This window comes from Ovis canadensis, chromosome 2 (assembly GCF_042477335.2).
Source record: "Ovis canadensis isolate MfBH-ARS-UI-01 breed Bighorn chromosome 2, ARS-UI_OviCan_v2, whole genome shotgun sequence".
Classification (NCBI taxonomy): Eukaryota; Metazoa; Chordata; class Mammalia; order Artiodactyla; family Bovidae; genus Ovis; species Ovis canadensis.
Window position 1 is genome coordinate 212,927,060 of NC_091246.1, and position 17,126 is coordinate 212,944,185.

General features: G+C 38.3%; 1 protein-coding gene across 5 annotated transcripts in view; it reads left to right on the plus strand.

Moving 5' to 3' along the window:
* PARD3B (par-3 family cell polarity regulator beta) overlaps positions 1-17,126 on the plus strand; it is a 1,167,593-nt gene that overhangs the window by 963,584 nt on the left and 186,883 nt on the right. For all 5 annotated transcript variants that reach the window (XM_069578084.1, XM_069578083.1, XM_069578085.1 and 2 more), the window contains exon 20: positions 5,862-6,164. In XM_069578084.1, coding sequence (XP_069434185.1) covers positions 5,862-6,164 — 303 coding nt within the window. The remainder of the gene's footprint in view (positions 1-5,861; positions 6,165-17,126) is intronic.

The window sequence follows — 17,126 nt, forward strand, 5'->3', positions numbered from 1 at the left end:
CATCACCCTCACTAGCTTTGTTCGTAGTGATGCTACCTAAGGCCCAGTTGACTTCACTATCCAGGATGTCTGCCTCTAGGTGAATGATCACACCATCCTGATCATCTGGGTAGTGAAGATCTTTTTTGTATAGTTCTTCTGTGTATTCTTGCCACCTCTTCTTAGCATCTTCTGCTTCTGTTAGGTCCATAGCATTTCTGTCCTTTATTGAGCCCATCTTTGCATGAAATGTTCCCTTGGTACCTCTGATTTTCTTGAAGAGATCTCTAGTCTTTCCCATTCTATTGTTTTCCTCTATTTCTTTGCACTGATCACTGAGAAAGGCTTTCTTATCTCTCCTTGCTCTTCTTTGAAACTCTGCGTTCAAATGGGTATATCTTTCCTGCTTTTCGTTTCTCTTCTTTTCACAGCTATTTGTAAGGCCTCCTCAGACATCTATTTTGCTTCTTTGCATTTCGTTTTTAGGGGATAGTCTTGATCCCTGTCTCCTGTACAATGTCACGAACCTCTGTCCATAGTTCATCAGGCACTCTGTCTATCAGATCTAGTTCCTTAAATCTATTTCCTATTTCCACTGTATAATCATAAGGGATTTGATTTAGGTCATACCTCAATGGTCTAGTGGTTTTCCCTGCTTTCTTCAATTTAAGTCTGAATCTGGCAATAAGGACTTCATGATCTGAGCAACAATCCTTTAGTTATAACAAAGAAATTTATTCCGTTTTCACTTATTGTCATAGCATAATTGTTATCCTATTTTCTTACTCTCTTTTTTACTGGTTCCTCTGTTTTCTATTTTCTACTCTATCATTGGGCTTTTGTTTTTTGTATTTCTCTTCTGCTGAAAATTTGTTTTATTGGTTTTTTGTTATTGTATTTCATATACTTATTAACTTTACATGGTAACTGCTGATGCTTTCTTTAAAAAATGGGGAAATAAGTATATTGAGTATTAATACTTTCCCCTAAATCACCTACCTCCTTATTAGTATAATGATACTACTTTTATATTAGCAGAGTTTATAATATTTACATTTTTCTATAATGATTTATCCTACAAATAAATGTTTAGCCTTCATTTTCTATTTAAATGAATGTTTTTCTCACCTCTATGTCTGTCATTCCCCAGCTTTGCTGGGCTGAATTCTTAATTTGAATTTAGTTCTTGGTTGGATGTTTTTCATTATTAAGTAATTTTTCAAAATGGGTCAACAAGTGTTGCCTTCTTTTCTGAAATGTTTTTTGGAATGCTTTCTCAAATGTTTTTCTTTTTTTTTTATTCATGTGTGAGGACAATTTGAATTTGCCTGGATTTTTAGATGACTTGGTTTTTCTCTTGACACTATACTTATGCTTACTGTATGCAATAACCTCTAATATTTTCTCTTTTACTATATTTAATTTTTAAATCCTTATTTTGATCCATTAAATTAATTTCATGTTCTATGTTATTTAGTTTTTTTGAAATCTATACTAAAATAATAGTGTCATATGACCAGGCATAATGATCTAAGGTTACCAGCCATGTCAATTCCATATATTCTCTCAAAATGTCTTCAGGCCTGGTCTGAGGGTACTACCTTGACAGCTTTGCCATAACCTGACATTTTAGGAGAGCAGATCGCTATAACAAGAGATCAGCCTGGACACTGATGCTGGGAAGGATTGAAGGCAAAAGGAGAAGGGGGTAGCAGAGGATGAGATGGTTACATAGCATCACCAACTCAATGGACATGAATTTGAGCAAACTCTGGAAGGTGGTAGAGGACAGAGGAGCCTGGTGTGTTGCGGTCCCTGGGGTTGCAAACAGTTGGACATGACTTAGCAACTGAATAACAACAGTGAAGTCTCTTAGATGATTTAAGGTTTTATTTTGCTAAGTTTATCTTTGTTTATCTTGCTCTTGTCATCCTGCCTTTTCAGCTACAGAGTGGACTGATGCTCTTTTCTCTTCTCTTCATTTGCCTCTATGAAGTTTCTTCAAGGTAGAAGGAAATTTCTCTCTTAGTGGAAATTTCTCTCTTTTAGCTCTCTCTCTCCTCCACTCTCAAGTTGGAACCTCACAAAGATTTACCCTACAATTCCAGCATCCTAAACTCTCTTTTTCTAATCAAAAGTTTGTCTGTAATTCTCTGGTCTCTTTCTCCTACTTTTCAGTGCTAGAGACGAAGCTATATATTGACTCTTGACATACTACCTGTTTTGGATGGAGTTCAGATTTTATTGCATGATTTGAAACTATGACTGTATCCTATTTCTATGGTAGGTGGAATTTCTTCTCAATTTCTCAATCATTCATTCATTTAGAATACAAGGAACAAAGTGGAATAACCACACTCTTGCTCCATCATTTATCACACTCTTTTTTTAGAAAGCCTTGATCTGACAGTGATGCAATAGAAATACTCTTTGAAGAAGATTATTCTAGTACCTTTTAAGGGATAAAGTGGGATGTGGTGACATACAAAAAAATGTTAGCATAATCCCACCAGCACAACCTAATAGAACTTGCTGCAGTGATAGAATTAGCCTCCGTTTGGACTGTCCAATATAGAAGTCCCGAGCACATTTAGCTGTTGAGTACTTGCAATGTGGCTTATGAAACTGAGAAACTGAATTTTAAATGTTCAAAAATTGTAATTAATTCCAGTTTAAATTTATGTAGCCTCAATACAGTTAATGCTTACCATGCTGGATGGTGCAGACCAGGCAATATAAAGCTTGGACACTAGTCTGTGGCTATAGAAATGGAAATAAAATAAGCTATCCAAGAGTTATAATGGAAAAAAGAAACAACAACGTTTTTGTAGGGGAAAAGAGAGGGAGGAGATTGAAACAATTCAAAGGCAGTGTGCTGGGGAGAATGAGGAAGCTGGTGATACCATCCAATAAAAAGGGAATACTATGCAGGACTATTTTGAAAAGTAGATATTTTAACAAGTTGAGTTCCCAGTGGTAAAGAGACGTCTAGTGGAAATGACTATAAACAATTAGAATTCTCACACTGAATTGGGGCAGAGAGAGGTCAGAACAACCAAAAAAAGAAATGTCTATTTCCTTGACATTTCTCTCTTGAGAGAGTCTTTTCTGCTTCCATATACCCCTTTTCAGAGATTGCCTTGTCCTCCCCCACATGGAGAGATCCTGATATATGGCATAATAATGGCGGTTCAGAGAAATTACTGTTTCACCTACTGAGTGATTAATATGAAATTAGTTACTGAAGCACTCAGTGGCACAGAAAAGATCAAGGAGAAATTTGGTTTTAGAAAGAAAAAGTACAAGATAAAATACTGCTTTGCATATATGGAATACTTTTCATCCGGGAATCTTTACATACTCAGCAAGCTTAATTAGTGAGAAAACCTCTGAGAAAGAGAGTGATAAAACAAGGAATACAGAGTCTTGTGTTCTGTTTCTGTGAGTCTTTGAAAAATCAAGCTTGGTGTTTTCCTTTTTCATTAATGCGTAAGCATAGCCCCGTGTGGCAACCATAAGATGTTCATCTTTCCACTGAGTGATTTATCTAGGAGGTCTCCCACTTAGGAGGAATAGCAACCACACAACCCCCCCACACCCACTTTATTGATATCCTATTCTCTATTTGCAATGGATATCCATCCCTGCCATCACAGTGCAGCAAGCATCCTCTGATAATCCAGTCTGCACCATCCCTAGAAAGATTATTTTGTTACAGAATGGGGCATGTTATCTTCTCCATCAAAAATTATTCAAAACAAACATTCTTGAATCTGGGACTAACATACATTGAAAGAGGACGGGCAGGGCCTCTTGACAGGTACCCTACTGTGTAATCTTCCTTTCATCTTCATTCAACATCCCTTGGAGATTCAAGCTCCCCTTTGCACAAAATATAAATTCGCCTCATTACTTATGTGTAGGGTACATAATTTGACCTAGTCAAAAGAGATATGCAATAATATATCATGACATTTATTTTCATCTGTTGTGATTGAAGATACTGTTTTTTTGTCCTATACCTTCTTCTTCATATTTTTATCTTTTCTTCCTCCTCTTTACTCAAAGTAGGGGAAAAAGCCATTCTACCAAAAGGAAAATACCTTGAAAGATCGTGGCTTTTAAAGATTTTTACAAAGAGTTTGATGTTCTGTAAAATAAAACTAGCTGCTGTGTGCAAAAACAGCTGTTTTTATTTGAAGAGGAAAAGATAGGAAATTCAGTTTTTTATTTTTTCACTCATGTAGGCCTTCAATATATATTTCTAGGCAGATATAGATCTTTCACTCTTAGCCCGCAATCCTTTCATATTCTTGGAGGCCAGGTCTTCAGATTTATCCCCATCCTTTCTTGAGTCTTTCTTTCACCTCCTGAGCCCGCATTGTCTTCTCTCCTCCTGTACTCAATGCACCTTATTTGCCCGGTGATATGAGGTCGCATTCTTTCCTCTTTAGTGGAGAACACCTCCTGACACCATCATATCACCGTCATCCACTAAGATGCCACAGTGACTTGTCCATTTTCACGTGCAACTGGGAATTTAGGAGATCCAGTCTAACACTTTCCAGATTAAATGTCAAATTCTCAAAATTCAGACGGGTTTGGAATACACTGAACTGTATTTTACTGCTCGCATTCCCGGTAGTCTACATGGTACACTGATTAGCAGTAGCATTTTGTAATATCACTAAAGGCTTTAGTGCTGTGGAGTTCTGCCAGTAATGGTGTTTAATTCACTTATATGTGCCAATTCGTCTCTGTCAGGAGCCTATTAATTTCACTCTTTTACTCTGTCCCTAGTCCCTGTATAATGAAACACAATGATCCCCATTTGTGTAACCAAAAACTTACAGTCTCTTATAAATTATCTCTGATACCACTGCTTTTAGTGACCAGAAAGCCTCTGTAGTTTCTTTTTCATAGTTAAATCAATTTTTGCAAGCGCTTTTCTTTAGAAGAATACACTAAAAATCAAAGGCACCAAATAAGAAAGTCACAGACAAAGTACCAGATTCTGATGGGCTCTTTGACGTGCATCCCTTTCCCAAGGTAGGCTTCTAGAATATTACACCAAAGATGGACTGTTCCCATGAGCACAGCCCATTTATAGAGAAAAAATGTTAATAAAAATCAGCCTCTGACTCTGTAATCAGCCTAGTCATCAGCAGACAAAATGTTTAAATAACTGCGTTGGAGAAGGAAATGGCAACCCACTCCAGTATTCTTGCCTGGAGCATCCCAGGGACGGGGGAGCCTGGTGGGCTGCCGTCTCTGGGGTCGCACAGAGTTGGACACGACTGAAGAGACTTAGCAGCAGCAGCATTGCTATAAAAGTAAAGCTGGTGTTGTTTAGTTGTTAAGTCATGTCCGACTCTTTTGCGACCCCATGAACTGCAATCCACCAGGCTCCTCTGTCCCTGGGATTTCCCAGCCGAGAATACTGGAGTGGGTTGCCATTTCCTTCTCCAGGGGATCTTCCAGACCCTGTAACAAATAAAGTGTTAGTCAGTCAGTCGTGTCTGACTCCTTGTGAACTCATGGATTGTAGCCAGCCAGGCTCCTCTGTCCATGAGATTTTCCAGTCAAGAATACTGAAATGGGTTGCCATTCCCTTCTCCAGGGGACTTTCCCAACTCAGGAATCGAACCCGGATCTCCCGCATTGCAGGCTTATTCTTTACTGTCAGAGCCACTAGGGAAGCATATGTAACAAATAAAATGAATCCTGTGGAGTTTGCTCTTAGCATTTCTGCATGGTGTGATCTTCAGTATCCACAAAAGTGGCAGTTAAGTAACTGACAAGAAGTAATTAACGTAGATTCAGGAGAGTCTATCATTGTATAAGCATTTAAACTCACATACATCTTGTTCTACATTTTTCAGGATTGGAGCAAAACATCAGGAGCTAAGGGAAAAGCAGGCAAGAAGTCTTATTGATTATGCTACTGGTGCAATTGGATCACTGCATGATATGGACGATGATGAAGTGGACCCCAACTATGCCAGAGTGAACCACTTCCGGGAACCATGTACATCTGCAAATGTCTACAGGTCTCCATCTCCGCCTCGGGCTGGACCACTGGGCTACCCTCGAGATGGCCGTCCACTGTCTCCAGAGAGAGACCACTTAGAGAGTCTCTATGCCAAGGTCAACAAGCCATACCATCCACCAGTGCCAGCTGACAGGTAATGTAACTTATTGAAAGATGAATGTGGTTTTAATTCAGTAAGTTTCAAATTATCTCCACTGCTGAAGCAGATAAAAATATATCCTTCAACCTGTTAAAATTGAAATGACATAGTACCCTTGACAAGTGCTATGCTTTGACCTACCCATAAGGTATCAGCCATCAAAAATAAAACAATTGCCAGTTATAAGGTGGCATGAATGAATAGCAGTAGTTGAGTTCATGAGGCAACAGGGAGCAATTTTTGAAGGAATGCTATAACAGAGATCTGGTGATGAAAACTTTGAAGGGATGTTATCCTTTCTCCTAAGAGTCCTACTATAAAAGATAGATTCTAGAAGATTGCATGACTCTTGAAGGTGAGGGGTCAGAGAAGAAAGTGTTGATTTCTAAGTCGGTATAATTGTAGATAACCTCTGAATTGCAGAAGACTTTGAAAAGATTGAGATTTTCTACTGAAGGCATGTGTGATCCGGTATAGATATTCCTGGGTGATCAGAGGTAGAAAAGGAGATAATCTTTGCAACAGGAGTTTGATGAAGTAGAGGAAGATAAGAGGTGATAAGGCCAAGGATCTTAAGGTTTAGCAGCTGAGGAAAGAGATAATAGGACCATCTGTCAGTACAATCAAAGTAGGTAGGGAGCAGAATGATTCCAACCCCACCTCCTGCCAGAAGCAAAATGCCTCATTTCTTGAAAGGGTGGTATAAGAGAGTGTTAGTCAATATACATTGTTAGGTGACCCTTGGAATTACACACACAAGGAATGAGTTGACTGACCTTGGTTTAATCTGCTGTAACTTGAAGTCTGGAGGGAGGAGGTATGTGTTGGGGGGGAGGGGTTGCTGGGTGGCAGGCACAAAGAACTCTCACTCTAGATGAAAAAAAAAAAAAAAAAAAAAGACTTGTTTTCCAGATTCCCCTTGGTCCTGACAACCACCCAGTCCCTATTAGTAACCAGCTTTTGTGTGATAGCATGATATATTGTATATGTTTACCATTTACATTTCCCCAGCTGGGTGATATTATGCACTTTCAATTAGGTTGGGGAGAGGAAGGAAAATCATGGCGTTTTTATGCAGACTGTAAAGTGCAGCTTCACAAGACTGATTACCTTTCAGAGCCTTTCCAATAACCAAGTGGGAAGGAAGGAGCAATTTTTAATCCTTACTGTCAAGCTTCCAGGTTGATAGTATTAAAGAAAGATGGTCAAGTTTTTCTTTGGGATAAAATGAAAATATAAATTCCTGTGACTGTGTGAGAGTGTGTGAGACAGCCATAACAGAACTGTTAATTCAAAGGACTGATTAAGAGCTAGTCTTTTTCTCCCAAGCCTTAATAAAGGGTTGAATTTTTGTCACATAAATGATGGGACCAGGCATGAGTCTCTTCTGGCCCAGACAAAAGCCAATCTTACCTTCTCTGAATCAGATAGGTCTTCACTGCAAACCCATTGGCAAGTGCCCTCTGCTAGAATTCCAGTGCAGAACTGTTTCTATGAACCTCCAAAGCCGATGTTTCTGATTCCATGAAAATAAATACTAAGCATTCTAATAACAAAAAATTCATTGTTCAAATGTGTGTGAAAAGGTCTGGGTTAAGCCATATTGAATAGGTTTTCTTACTTCTGTCTTCTTATCCCCAATAACTAACATACCTTGTAAGTTTCTAAGAGGAGCATATAACAGTTAGCACTTCTACTCCTCAAATTTTTGTCACCGAAGGCTTATTTTTCTTTCTAGATCATATGGCTATTCTTTGGAACACTGGAAGACTCTACCTGATACTAATTTTCACCCATGTAGATTTGACCTGGACAGAAATTTCTTAGGATAATTGTAACTGTAGCCACAGTAGCATGATATCAGAAAAAAAAAAATATATATATATATAATGTGTGTATATATATATATATATATATATATATATAAAAAATGTGTGTGTATTTTTTTTTTTAACTGCATAGCCCAGACATGTGTAAGGAATATTCTTTCCTTTGGGTCTAACCTCTCTGTATTAATAAATGATCTAAAGTTCTTTAGGTGGAGTTTTAGACAGTTGTCATATTTTGGGGTAACATATCAAAGTGTAACTATACTCAGAATTATCTTTATTCTGTTCTTATCTTTAACCATATTTAAGATTTGTTCTGCTCCTTGTTCTTTAAATCTTAAGCAGTTTCTGCTTCAGCATATAATAAGCATTCAATAATGTTAGCTATCATCATCATCATTATTACTTGTTTTTATCAATGAAATTCTGAACTCTCCAACATGCCTGGGTCCTAGTAAGTCTAATAAAGTTGATGTGGTGCTCATAGGCGGGAACTCTGAGCTCTAACCCTATCTTATTTACAGTTAGAGGCCTGTCGTTCATTTAATCATCTATAGTCTTTCAGTCACTCAGTGAGTGTTTGTTCTAGCTACTGTTTCAAGCTCTAGGAATTTTAAAAAGATGACTAAGAGGTGGTTCCATTCCAGAGAAAATTATATTCTAGGGAGGAGGAGATCAACACATATAGAAATAGATAATTACAATTTAACATAAACAGAAGAAAAAGCTTTTCTAACTCTGCTGCTCATGAAAGGTCTCCAAACGGAAATGATATCTGAACTGGTTCTGGAAGAATTCATACAAATTGATCAGATACAGAAAAAAAAAATGTTTTCCTTATAGACAAGTTAGCATGCACAGGGGTGAAGTGGCTGGAAAGAACAGGGCACGTTAGGGAAGCTCAGAACATGGAGAGTGGATGGGAAGGAAAATGACAGAAGATGAATCTGGCTCCAGTTACAATTATCCTAAGAAATTTCTGTCCAGGTCAAATCTACATGGGTGAAAATTAGTATCAGGTAGTGTTCCGGTGTTCCAAAGAATAGACATATGATCTAGAAAGAAAAAGAAGAAGATTGGAGCCAGGTTGTGCATGAATAGGTTCCATCCTGTATTCACACCTTACGAGTGGTGGTAGCTGTCTACAGATCTATGGTAAGAAGGGTTCTGAAGTTATGCCTGAAGAGTGCTGCCTTCCCTGGGCTACAGAAGAATGAGCAGTAGTGTGTGGGTAGTGGGGAATCCTGTGTACAGTGGGAACCATCAAAATGCCATAACTGGAGAATGAGCTGATAGATCTGTATTTGGAGGAAATAGCTCTACCAGTTTGATGGCAGACAAACAAGAAGATGGTTAGATGGTTAGACACATGAAGATATGATTACAGTAGTGAGGGATGGCAAGGGTCTGGATTAAGAGAGTGGCATTGAAAACGGGAGAAAATAAAAAGCAGCCAAAAACCTTAGCTTAAAACTAGGAGACAGTTGTTTAGCAGAGACCAGAGGCAAGATTAGCCTACCTAGACAGAGCATCTAAACCTCACTTTTAGCACTTCAGACACTTTGACATGGCTGCTATCACCTTCATTTATAAATATTTATTGAAGTCAAAACATGAGGCAGGCTCTGTGCTCAGAGCTGGCTTTACAAGGATGAAGAAAACAAGCACATAACCTTGAGCAGTTTAGTCATTTCTTCAGTATAAACTCCTCTGGCTATTTCAGTCTTATAATGGACATCTTTAGCCTTCTTAGTAGCCATATTCTGCCTACGCTCAAGTCTCCTGAACTTATAACTGCCAACTGCCCTCTATTGAGGACGCCATGCACAGTTGGGTACTGTTTCAGATATGGCTAGAAAACACAGAAATCTTTGGGACTCTTAGATCCTTTGGTCTTAGTCCTTTACACTTGTTAATGCAGCCTAAACTTTTTTATTAGCTGTCATTATTGGCTTTTATTACACCAAGTTAAATATTTGCTTGTTGGGTTGGCCAATTTTTGTAGCCAATAAAGATATTTTAAAGTATTGATTTTTGTCCTCCAGTATATTAGCTAGCCTTGCTAGGTTTATACCATTCTCATATTTAATCAGTGTGGACTCGTGTATGTCATTGATAGGATCATTGATCAATGTCAAGTATAATCCCTTCAACTCATCACCTGAGACCTCCATTAATCAATGCTCTTTCAGATGTTCAGTTAACTATTAATCCAGTCTGCTGTTTAGCTGGTGTGCATTCCTGGTTCATCCATGAACATCATGGAAGACTGTCAGATATCTTACTGATATTAATATACAGTGTTTTTGCAAGAACCTTTGATTTACCAATCTAGTAGTCCTTACAAGAAAGGAAATTAATTGTTCTTGGTAAATCCTAGAGACAAATTTTATCCTCTTCCAGGTTAGTGTCCATTTAGACTTAATTCTGCAATAGAAAATTTTCTGTGGTCCATGTGGTACCAGGTACTTAATATCTATTTGTTAAATACATACTTATTGACTGATGATATTGCAGCTGTGAAATTAAATTGACAAACAATGCACAGTTCCTCAATATTCCAGTTAAATGACCTTGATTCCCCAGCAGATCTTCATCAATTTTTGTATGAAATTTTACTGAGCATCTGTTGTCTTCCATAGATCATACAAAGAAATTTAGAGACTATCTTTGCCCTAAAGAAACTAAGTCTAAAAGCTGAAGCTGTCTCATAAATAAATAATTATATTAGCTTCTCTGGTGACTCAGATGGTAAAGAATCCACCTGCAATGTGAGAAACTTGAGTTCAATCCCTGAGTTGGGAAGTAGAAGGAGTCATAACGAGTGTGAGGAGAAAAGGCAAAAACCTAGAAAACAGTTAAGATTCTCCTAGCTCAGTCTTATCACCAGCGTAAGTGAGGAATGTACTTAGCTACTTTTATTACACATTTAGCTCCTATGTCAGCTGTTAAATATCATGACTCATCAGATGTTCCTAGGCTTCCCTGGTAGCTCAGATGGTAAAAAAAAAAAAATCTGCCTGCAATGCAAGAGACTCAGGTTCACTCCCTGGGTCAGGAAGATCCCCTGGAGAAGGGAATGGCTTCCCAGTCCAGTATTCTTGCCTGGAGAATTCCATGGACAAAGAAGCCTGGTGGGCTATTGTCCATGGGATCACAGAGTCAGGCACAACTGAGCGACTAACACATATGTTAGATATCCCAAAGTTTGTCATCAGAACTAATGCTATCTTCCTTACCTCGTTATTCTTATGTTCATTTGGTTCAAAGTCGGGCTCAATGTTGTCCACAGAATGGAGTAGCTGAATTTCTAGGGGCCTCAGAAGAGCTGTCAATAGCAATAGTGGATTCAGTCAGATCCTGTTTGGCTGTAAACAATAGAAAACCCAACTGATATATTTGTCTCAACTTTTAAGAAATGTAGGTGGTCCTGGCCCTCATAAAGTAGGCTTTTTTCTTTTTTCTTTTTTTCTCCAGTAGTTAGGTCTTTTTCTCATGTTGCCTCATGATTCTCAGATAGCTCTTGTAGCTCCAGACATCATGTCCACTCTCCAAGAAGAAAGTATGGAAAAGGTATAAATGGCCAATGAAATGAGCCAGTCAGGTTCATCCCTTTGAAAATATTTCCCAAAAGACCACAACAAATTCTCATTGTCAAAACCTGTATTTATAAGTCTTTGAAGTTGCAACATGGTACTGAGAAATATTGTTTCATGGTTCCAGTAAGCAAAGGGAGAAAGGAATTCTAGTAGCTTTTAGGGAATCACTCCATGGAAACTACCACAGATTACCTCTAAATTCTCTTCCTTTGTTTTTTTTACTTCTCTTTAATAACACAAAAGTTATAGATTGATGCTACATAGCACTCTGTTCAAATATATTCTCTTTTCAAGTGAAGTATAGTTGAGTTGCAATGTTATGCTAAATTCTGCTATACAGCAAAATTACTCACTGTCAATTCAGTTTAGTTCAGTGGCTCAGTCGTGTCCAACTCTTTGCGGCCCCATGAATCGCAGCACACCAGGCTTCCCTGTCCATCACCAACTCCCAGAGTTCAGCCAAACCCATGTCCATCGAGTCAGTGATGCCATCCAGCCATCTCATCCTCTGTCGTCCCCTTTTCCTCCTGCCCCCAATCCCTCCCAGCATCAGAGTCTTTTCCAGTGAGTCAACTCTTCGCGTGAGGTGGCCAAAGTACTGGAGTTTCAGCTTTAGCATCATTCCTTCCAAAGAAATCCCAGGGCTGATCTCCTTCACAATGGACTGGTTGGATCTCCTTGCAGTCTAAGGGACTCTCAAGAGTCTTCTCCAACACCACAATTCAAAAGCATCAATTCTTCGGCTCTCAGCTTTCTTCACAGCCCAACTTTCACATCCATACATGACCACTGGAAAAACCATAGCCTTGACTAGACAGACCTTTTTTGGCAAAGTATGTCTCTGCTTTTGAATATGCTATCTAGGTTGGTCATAACTTTCCTTCCAAGGAAAAGTTATACTCACTGTATAACCCCCCAAAAATATTTTCATTAACTCCTCCTGGGAGGCTATTCTTATTATGTAGGTCCTCCTTTATAGCTAAGACAGACAGATCTCAGTCTGAATAACTTCTAATATCACTAAAGTAAAGCAAAGGGGGATATACACTCTTAGTTTCCTAAAAAACTAAAAACGTACAGAAAAAGTCTGTTTGGGGAAATTCTAAGATAAGGATGATGAAATATAGAAAAAATGTTAACCGGAAAGCTTCCTGGCCAGCTATGAACATTTCTTGTGCTCCTGGGGCAATGAGGGATCTTCGATGTCTCTTCCCCAAACAGTTTCTTAATTTCAGAGGATTAATATTTCACTGAGTCACAGCTGTGTCATGCACAGTTGTTGCCTCTGTTGATGTTTGTCCCCAGTCTTTCTCTCATGATTTTTCCTGTTACATTTGCTTTCATTTCACTGCTTTTTTTTCTCTCTCTCTCACTTCTGTTCACAGCTTTGTGAGGCTGTGTGTAGGGATTTGAACAGTGAATGCAGTAGATTACTTGGAGATGTGTTTTTTAGTTTCTTCAAACAGCCAAAGTGCTCTTGTTTCAGTTTGGGAATCCCAGTGATAAATGCCATATCCATAGAGAGTTAAAATTCATCAGTTGAGCAAAGTAATCAGATTTTTTTCTTAAAACATATTACCATCAATTTTTAAGTGACTTTTAAAGAATAATGAGAAATCTCTTAATGAAAGAATCTATGGCCAGATAAGTGCTAATAGTAACTGATATACCATTAACTCTACTTTGCTCTATCCCCTCTCTTTCAAACTTGATGTTCTCATTAATTTTTTTTTTTTTTCCATCTCTGAGAGCCCTACTCTTGGGACTCTGCTAGACTTATGTCTGCCTAAGTTGTCAGCTTCCAGGAGTGACAAATGTAGACAACATTCCCCTTTATTATGCATGATCTAGGCAAGGAAATTTGGTACTCAATGCCCATCCATTTCCAAGACCTCCACCTCCGTGCCATCCTCAATCACTACTAGTAAGGGAGCACATTTGAGGAATGCTTCGCAAAGGGCTACTCTGATTTCTTAAGGCTGTCCTGTAAGCACTGACTTGACTGCTTTTCAAATAAATGTCCTGATCCTTAGGATATATTCATCTAATTTATCCTACTTACTGAGAGATGTGAGGGAATATACATAATTTTTAGACATATAGATAACACAAATAGAACAGAATAGAATTCAGAATCTTCTGTCCTCTGAAGGGATGCAGCTGACACATTAGAATAGTAATAGTGATATGCTATGAGGAGGATGGGCCAAAGGGGCTATAGAAGCCCCAAGAGAAGGGCACTGAATGCAGATCTGGGTGGTCAAAGAAGGCTCCTTGGAATCTATATCGTGACCTAAAGAACAGGTAGAAATTAATCCAGCAAGCAGAAGAGCATACACAAAAGTCCAGTGAGAAGACGTGGTACATTTACAGAACCGCATGTATCAGAAGATTAGAGTGTGGTATGTAAATTAGGGTGAGCTAGAGGAAAAAGATGAAGTTGAACTCAGGCCATGTTGTTAAAGGCCATATAATCTGAGATGTAGCATTTAGACTCAAGAGCTTCATGGAACCCTTGAATTGGAGATGGCTTGTTCATATTTATATTTTGAAAAGATAACAGGAATTCTGTAGAGTAGATATCTCTTTCAAGTGTGAAACTAGCAACTCAGAGAAATTAAGAAACTTACCTGTAGTATTATGGATTATACATTGACAGAGCCAGGATCCCAGTGCAGGTCTGACTCCAAAATCCATTCATGAGCTGCCTGCTATGCTAGGGATTTTCAAACTGCAGGTTGTAGCCTGTTTGTACCCTTGAAATCAATTTAGTGGAATCAGACAACATTTTTTTTTAAGAAAATAGTATTGATGAGAATAGAAGAGAGCATCATAGATTGTAATAATAATTATTTCATAATTTCTTTAAGTTATATATGTATGTAAAATGCATATGAAAGTGAAAGTGTTAGTCACTCAGTCATGTCCGACTCTTTGCGACCCCATGGAATGTAGCCCACCAGGCTGCTCTGTCCGTGGACTTCACCAGGTGAGAATACTGGAGTGGGTTGCCATTCCCTTCTCCAGGGGATCTTCCCAACCCAGGGATTGAACCCAGGTCTCCTGCATTGCAGAGAGATTTTTTCAACTCTGAGCCATATGTATACAGGGGATGTATGTGGGTGAATACTGAGACATGATGCAAAATACACTTATCACTGTAGATTGATGTTTAAAATGCTGGAATTCACTAAGCATGCAAAGAGCATTCCTGTTGCTCCTCACCTGCCAGACACCCTGCCATCCTTCTCTCCCTCATTTATTCATTCCATTAAAAAATATTAGATGTCCCAGAGGTGCAAAACATCCTGCTCAAAGCTATGGAGGAACAAAGACATATCAGAAGCCTTAGGCTTGGACCCACTTCTCTGCAGTAGTGCTAGATTTGTGTTGATTTACCACACTTAGTCCAAGCCTCTTGTGACCTGTGGTTTGCATTAATTTTTTAGGCGAAGCCACATACCTTTTCATTAGATAATCTTTGCTGATGCTAGAGACAGATTCCAAAGTTTCTTCTTCATAATTTCTGTATTTAATGCAGTGAGTAATCAAGAATAAGCCATTGTTAGATCAATTGCTTTCCTGTATTTACCCTTTCAAACAATAAATAATCAGTGGGATGAGAAAGCACAGTAAAAGCTAGTTTTAATGTTAGTACTCATAAGTGTCCAACATCTTAAAGAGATGTTTTAATATTTATATGTGGTGGAACACTCTCCTCTCTGGAGAGCTGACTGGGAATTGATATGAACCCAGACAGAAATAAAATTCAGGAGCCATTTTTTGTACAGATTTTCGATCATGCCTGAGCAGCACTCTGGATTCCCTCAAACTTGGCCATTACTCGACCTCTGATTTTCCCAGTTGCCAAGATCTCTGAGCACAAGCCCAGGGGGAAGATTCTCTTCAGTGCAGATGGAGTGGATTTTCTATGTCAAGGTCAGTAGCAAGACTGGGCCCAAGCCATGCCCATCCTTAGAGCAAAGCCTGGTGGGATATCCTTATACCACTCCTTTTTTTTCTCATTTATTTATTTTTATTTAGAAATGTTTATACCAGTACAGTTATACATTTCCCTTTTATCTTTTTTCTGGTGTAGTATCTTCATCTGTAGAATGAGCATGATTGCAGTACCTACATAATGCTGTTGTTACAAGAATTGAACTGAGTTTACACGTGAACACAAAATAAAACGGAAATCAGCATCTGGCAGTTAATATGGATCATTAAAGTTTAAGCTAATATTATATTTGCTACTATCTGGGCATTTATACCATTCTGCAGTTAAGTATTATTAATCCCCTAGAAGTGAATTAAAATTGAGTGGAGGGCTCCAAATGTTCTTACTTCTGCATTTAGTAAATTTCTTTTCAGCTTGGGTGAACAGTTCTTGCCAGCATGACCTCATGTAATTTTGTTTGCCTTTTTCATAACCATTTGCTTATATGTATTATGTATAGCCATATTTGCATGTAGTTAGAATTACTTTTTAACTTTTTATTTTGAACTTTTCTTAAAGTAACAGGAAGTTAAAATATAGTGCAGAGAAATCTCTTATCACCTTGACCCAGTTTTCTCCAGTGGCTTCATCTTACATAACAATATGAAAATCAAGAGTTTTATGTTGGCACAATGTGTGTGTGCGGGTCTATTAATTTTACCACACACGTAACTACTTCTGCAATCAAGATGCAGAACTAATTCGCCAACACAAAGTGATCCTTCTTGCTACCCCTTAATAGTTATACACCCTTCCCTCTGCCATCCCCAGCCCCTGGAAGTCATTAATCTGTTTTGCATCTCTATAATTCTGTCATTTCTAGAATAATGAATAAATGGAATCACATAAATGGGGAAGTTCATGACTTTTTGAGATTAGCTGTTTTTCCCACAGTTCTGGGAGATGGTAGAGGACAGAAGAGCCTAGTGTGCTCTTGGTGTCCATGGAGTCAGAAAGAGTCAGACACAACTTAGCAACTTGTGATCCATTCAAGTTGTTGTGGGTATCAATAGATCATTCCTTTTCATTGCTGAGTCTGTGGAATGGATGTACCACAGTTAGTTTAATCATTCACCTAGTGACGGACATTTTATTTATTTCCAATATGGTAATAGAGCCTCAGTGAAAAATCACCAGTAGATTTTTGTGAGAACATTAGATTTTAGTTCTTCCTTTCCAGTCTGCAAGTTTCTAACTTTATTTTCTTATCATGTCTTATGACAATGGCTAGAACAGCAATGGCAAAAGTGAACTCCTTGACTTGTTCCTCATCTTGGGAAAGCGTTCAACCTTTCAACATTAAGTACCATGTTAGCTTGGCTTTTTTATAGATGTCTTTATCAAGCTGAGGAAGTTCTCCTTCATTCCTAGTTTTCTGAGGGGTTTTTTTTTTTTAATTATAAATTGGTATTGTGGTTTGGGTAATGTTTTTTATTTTTTTCTGTTTCAGTTGATATAATCTTGTGACTTTTTTCTCTAGCATGTTAATTCATTAGCTTGCATTTATTACTTTTCAAACAGAGAATCA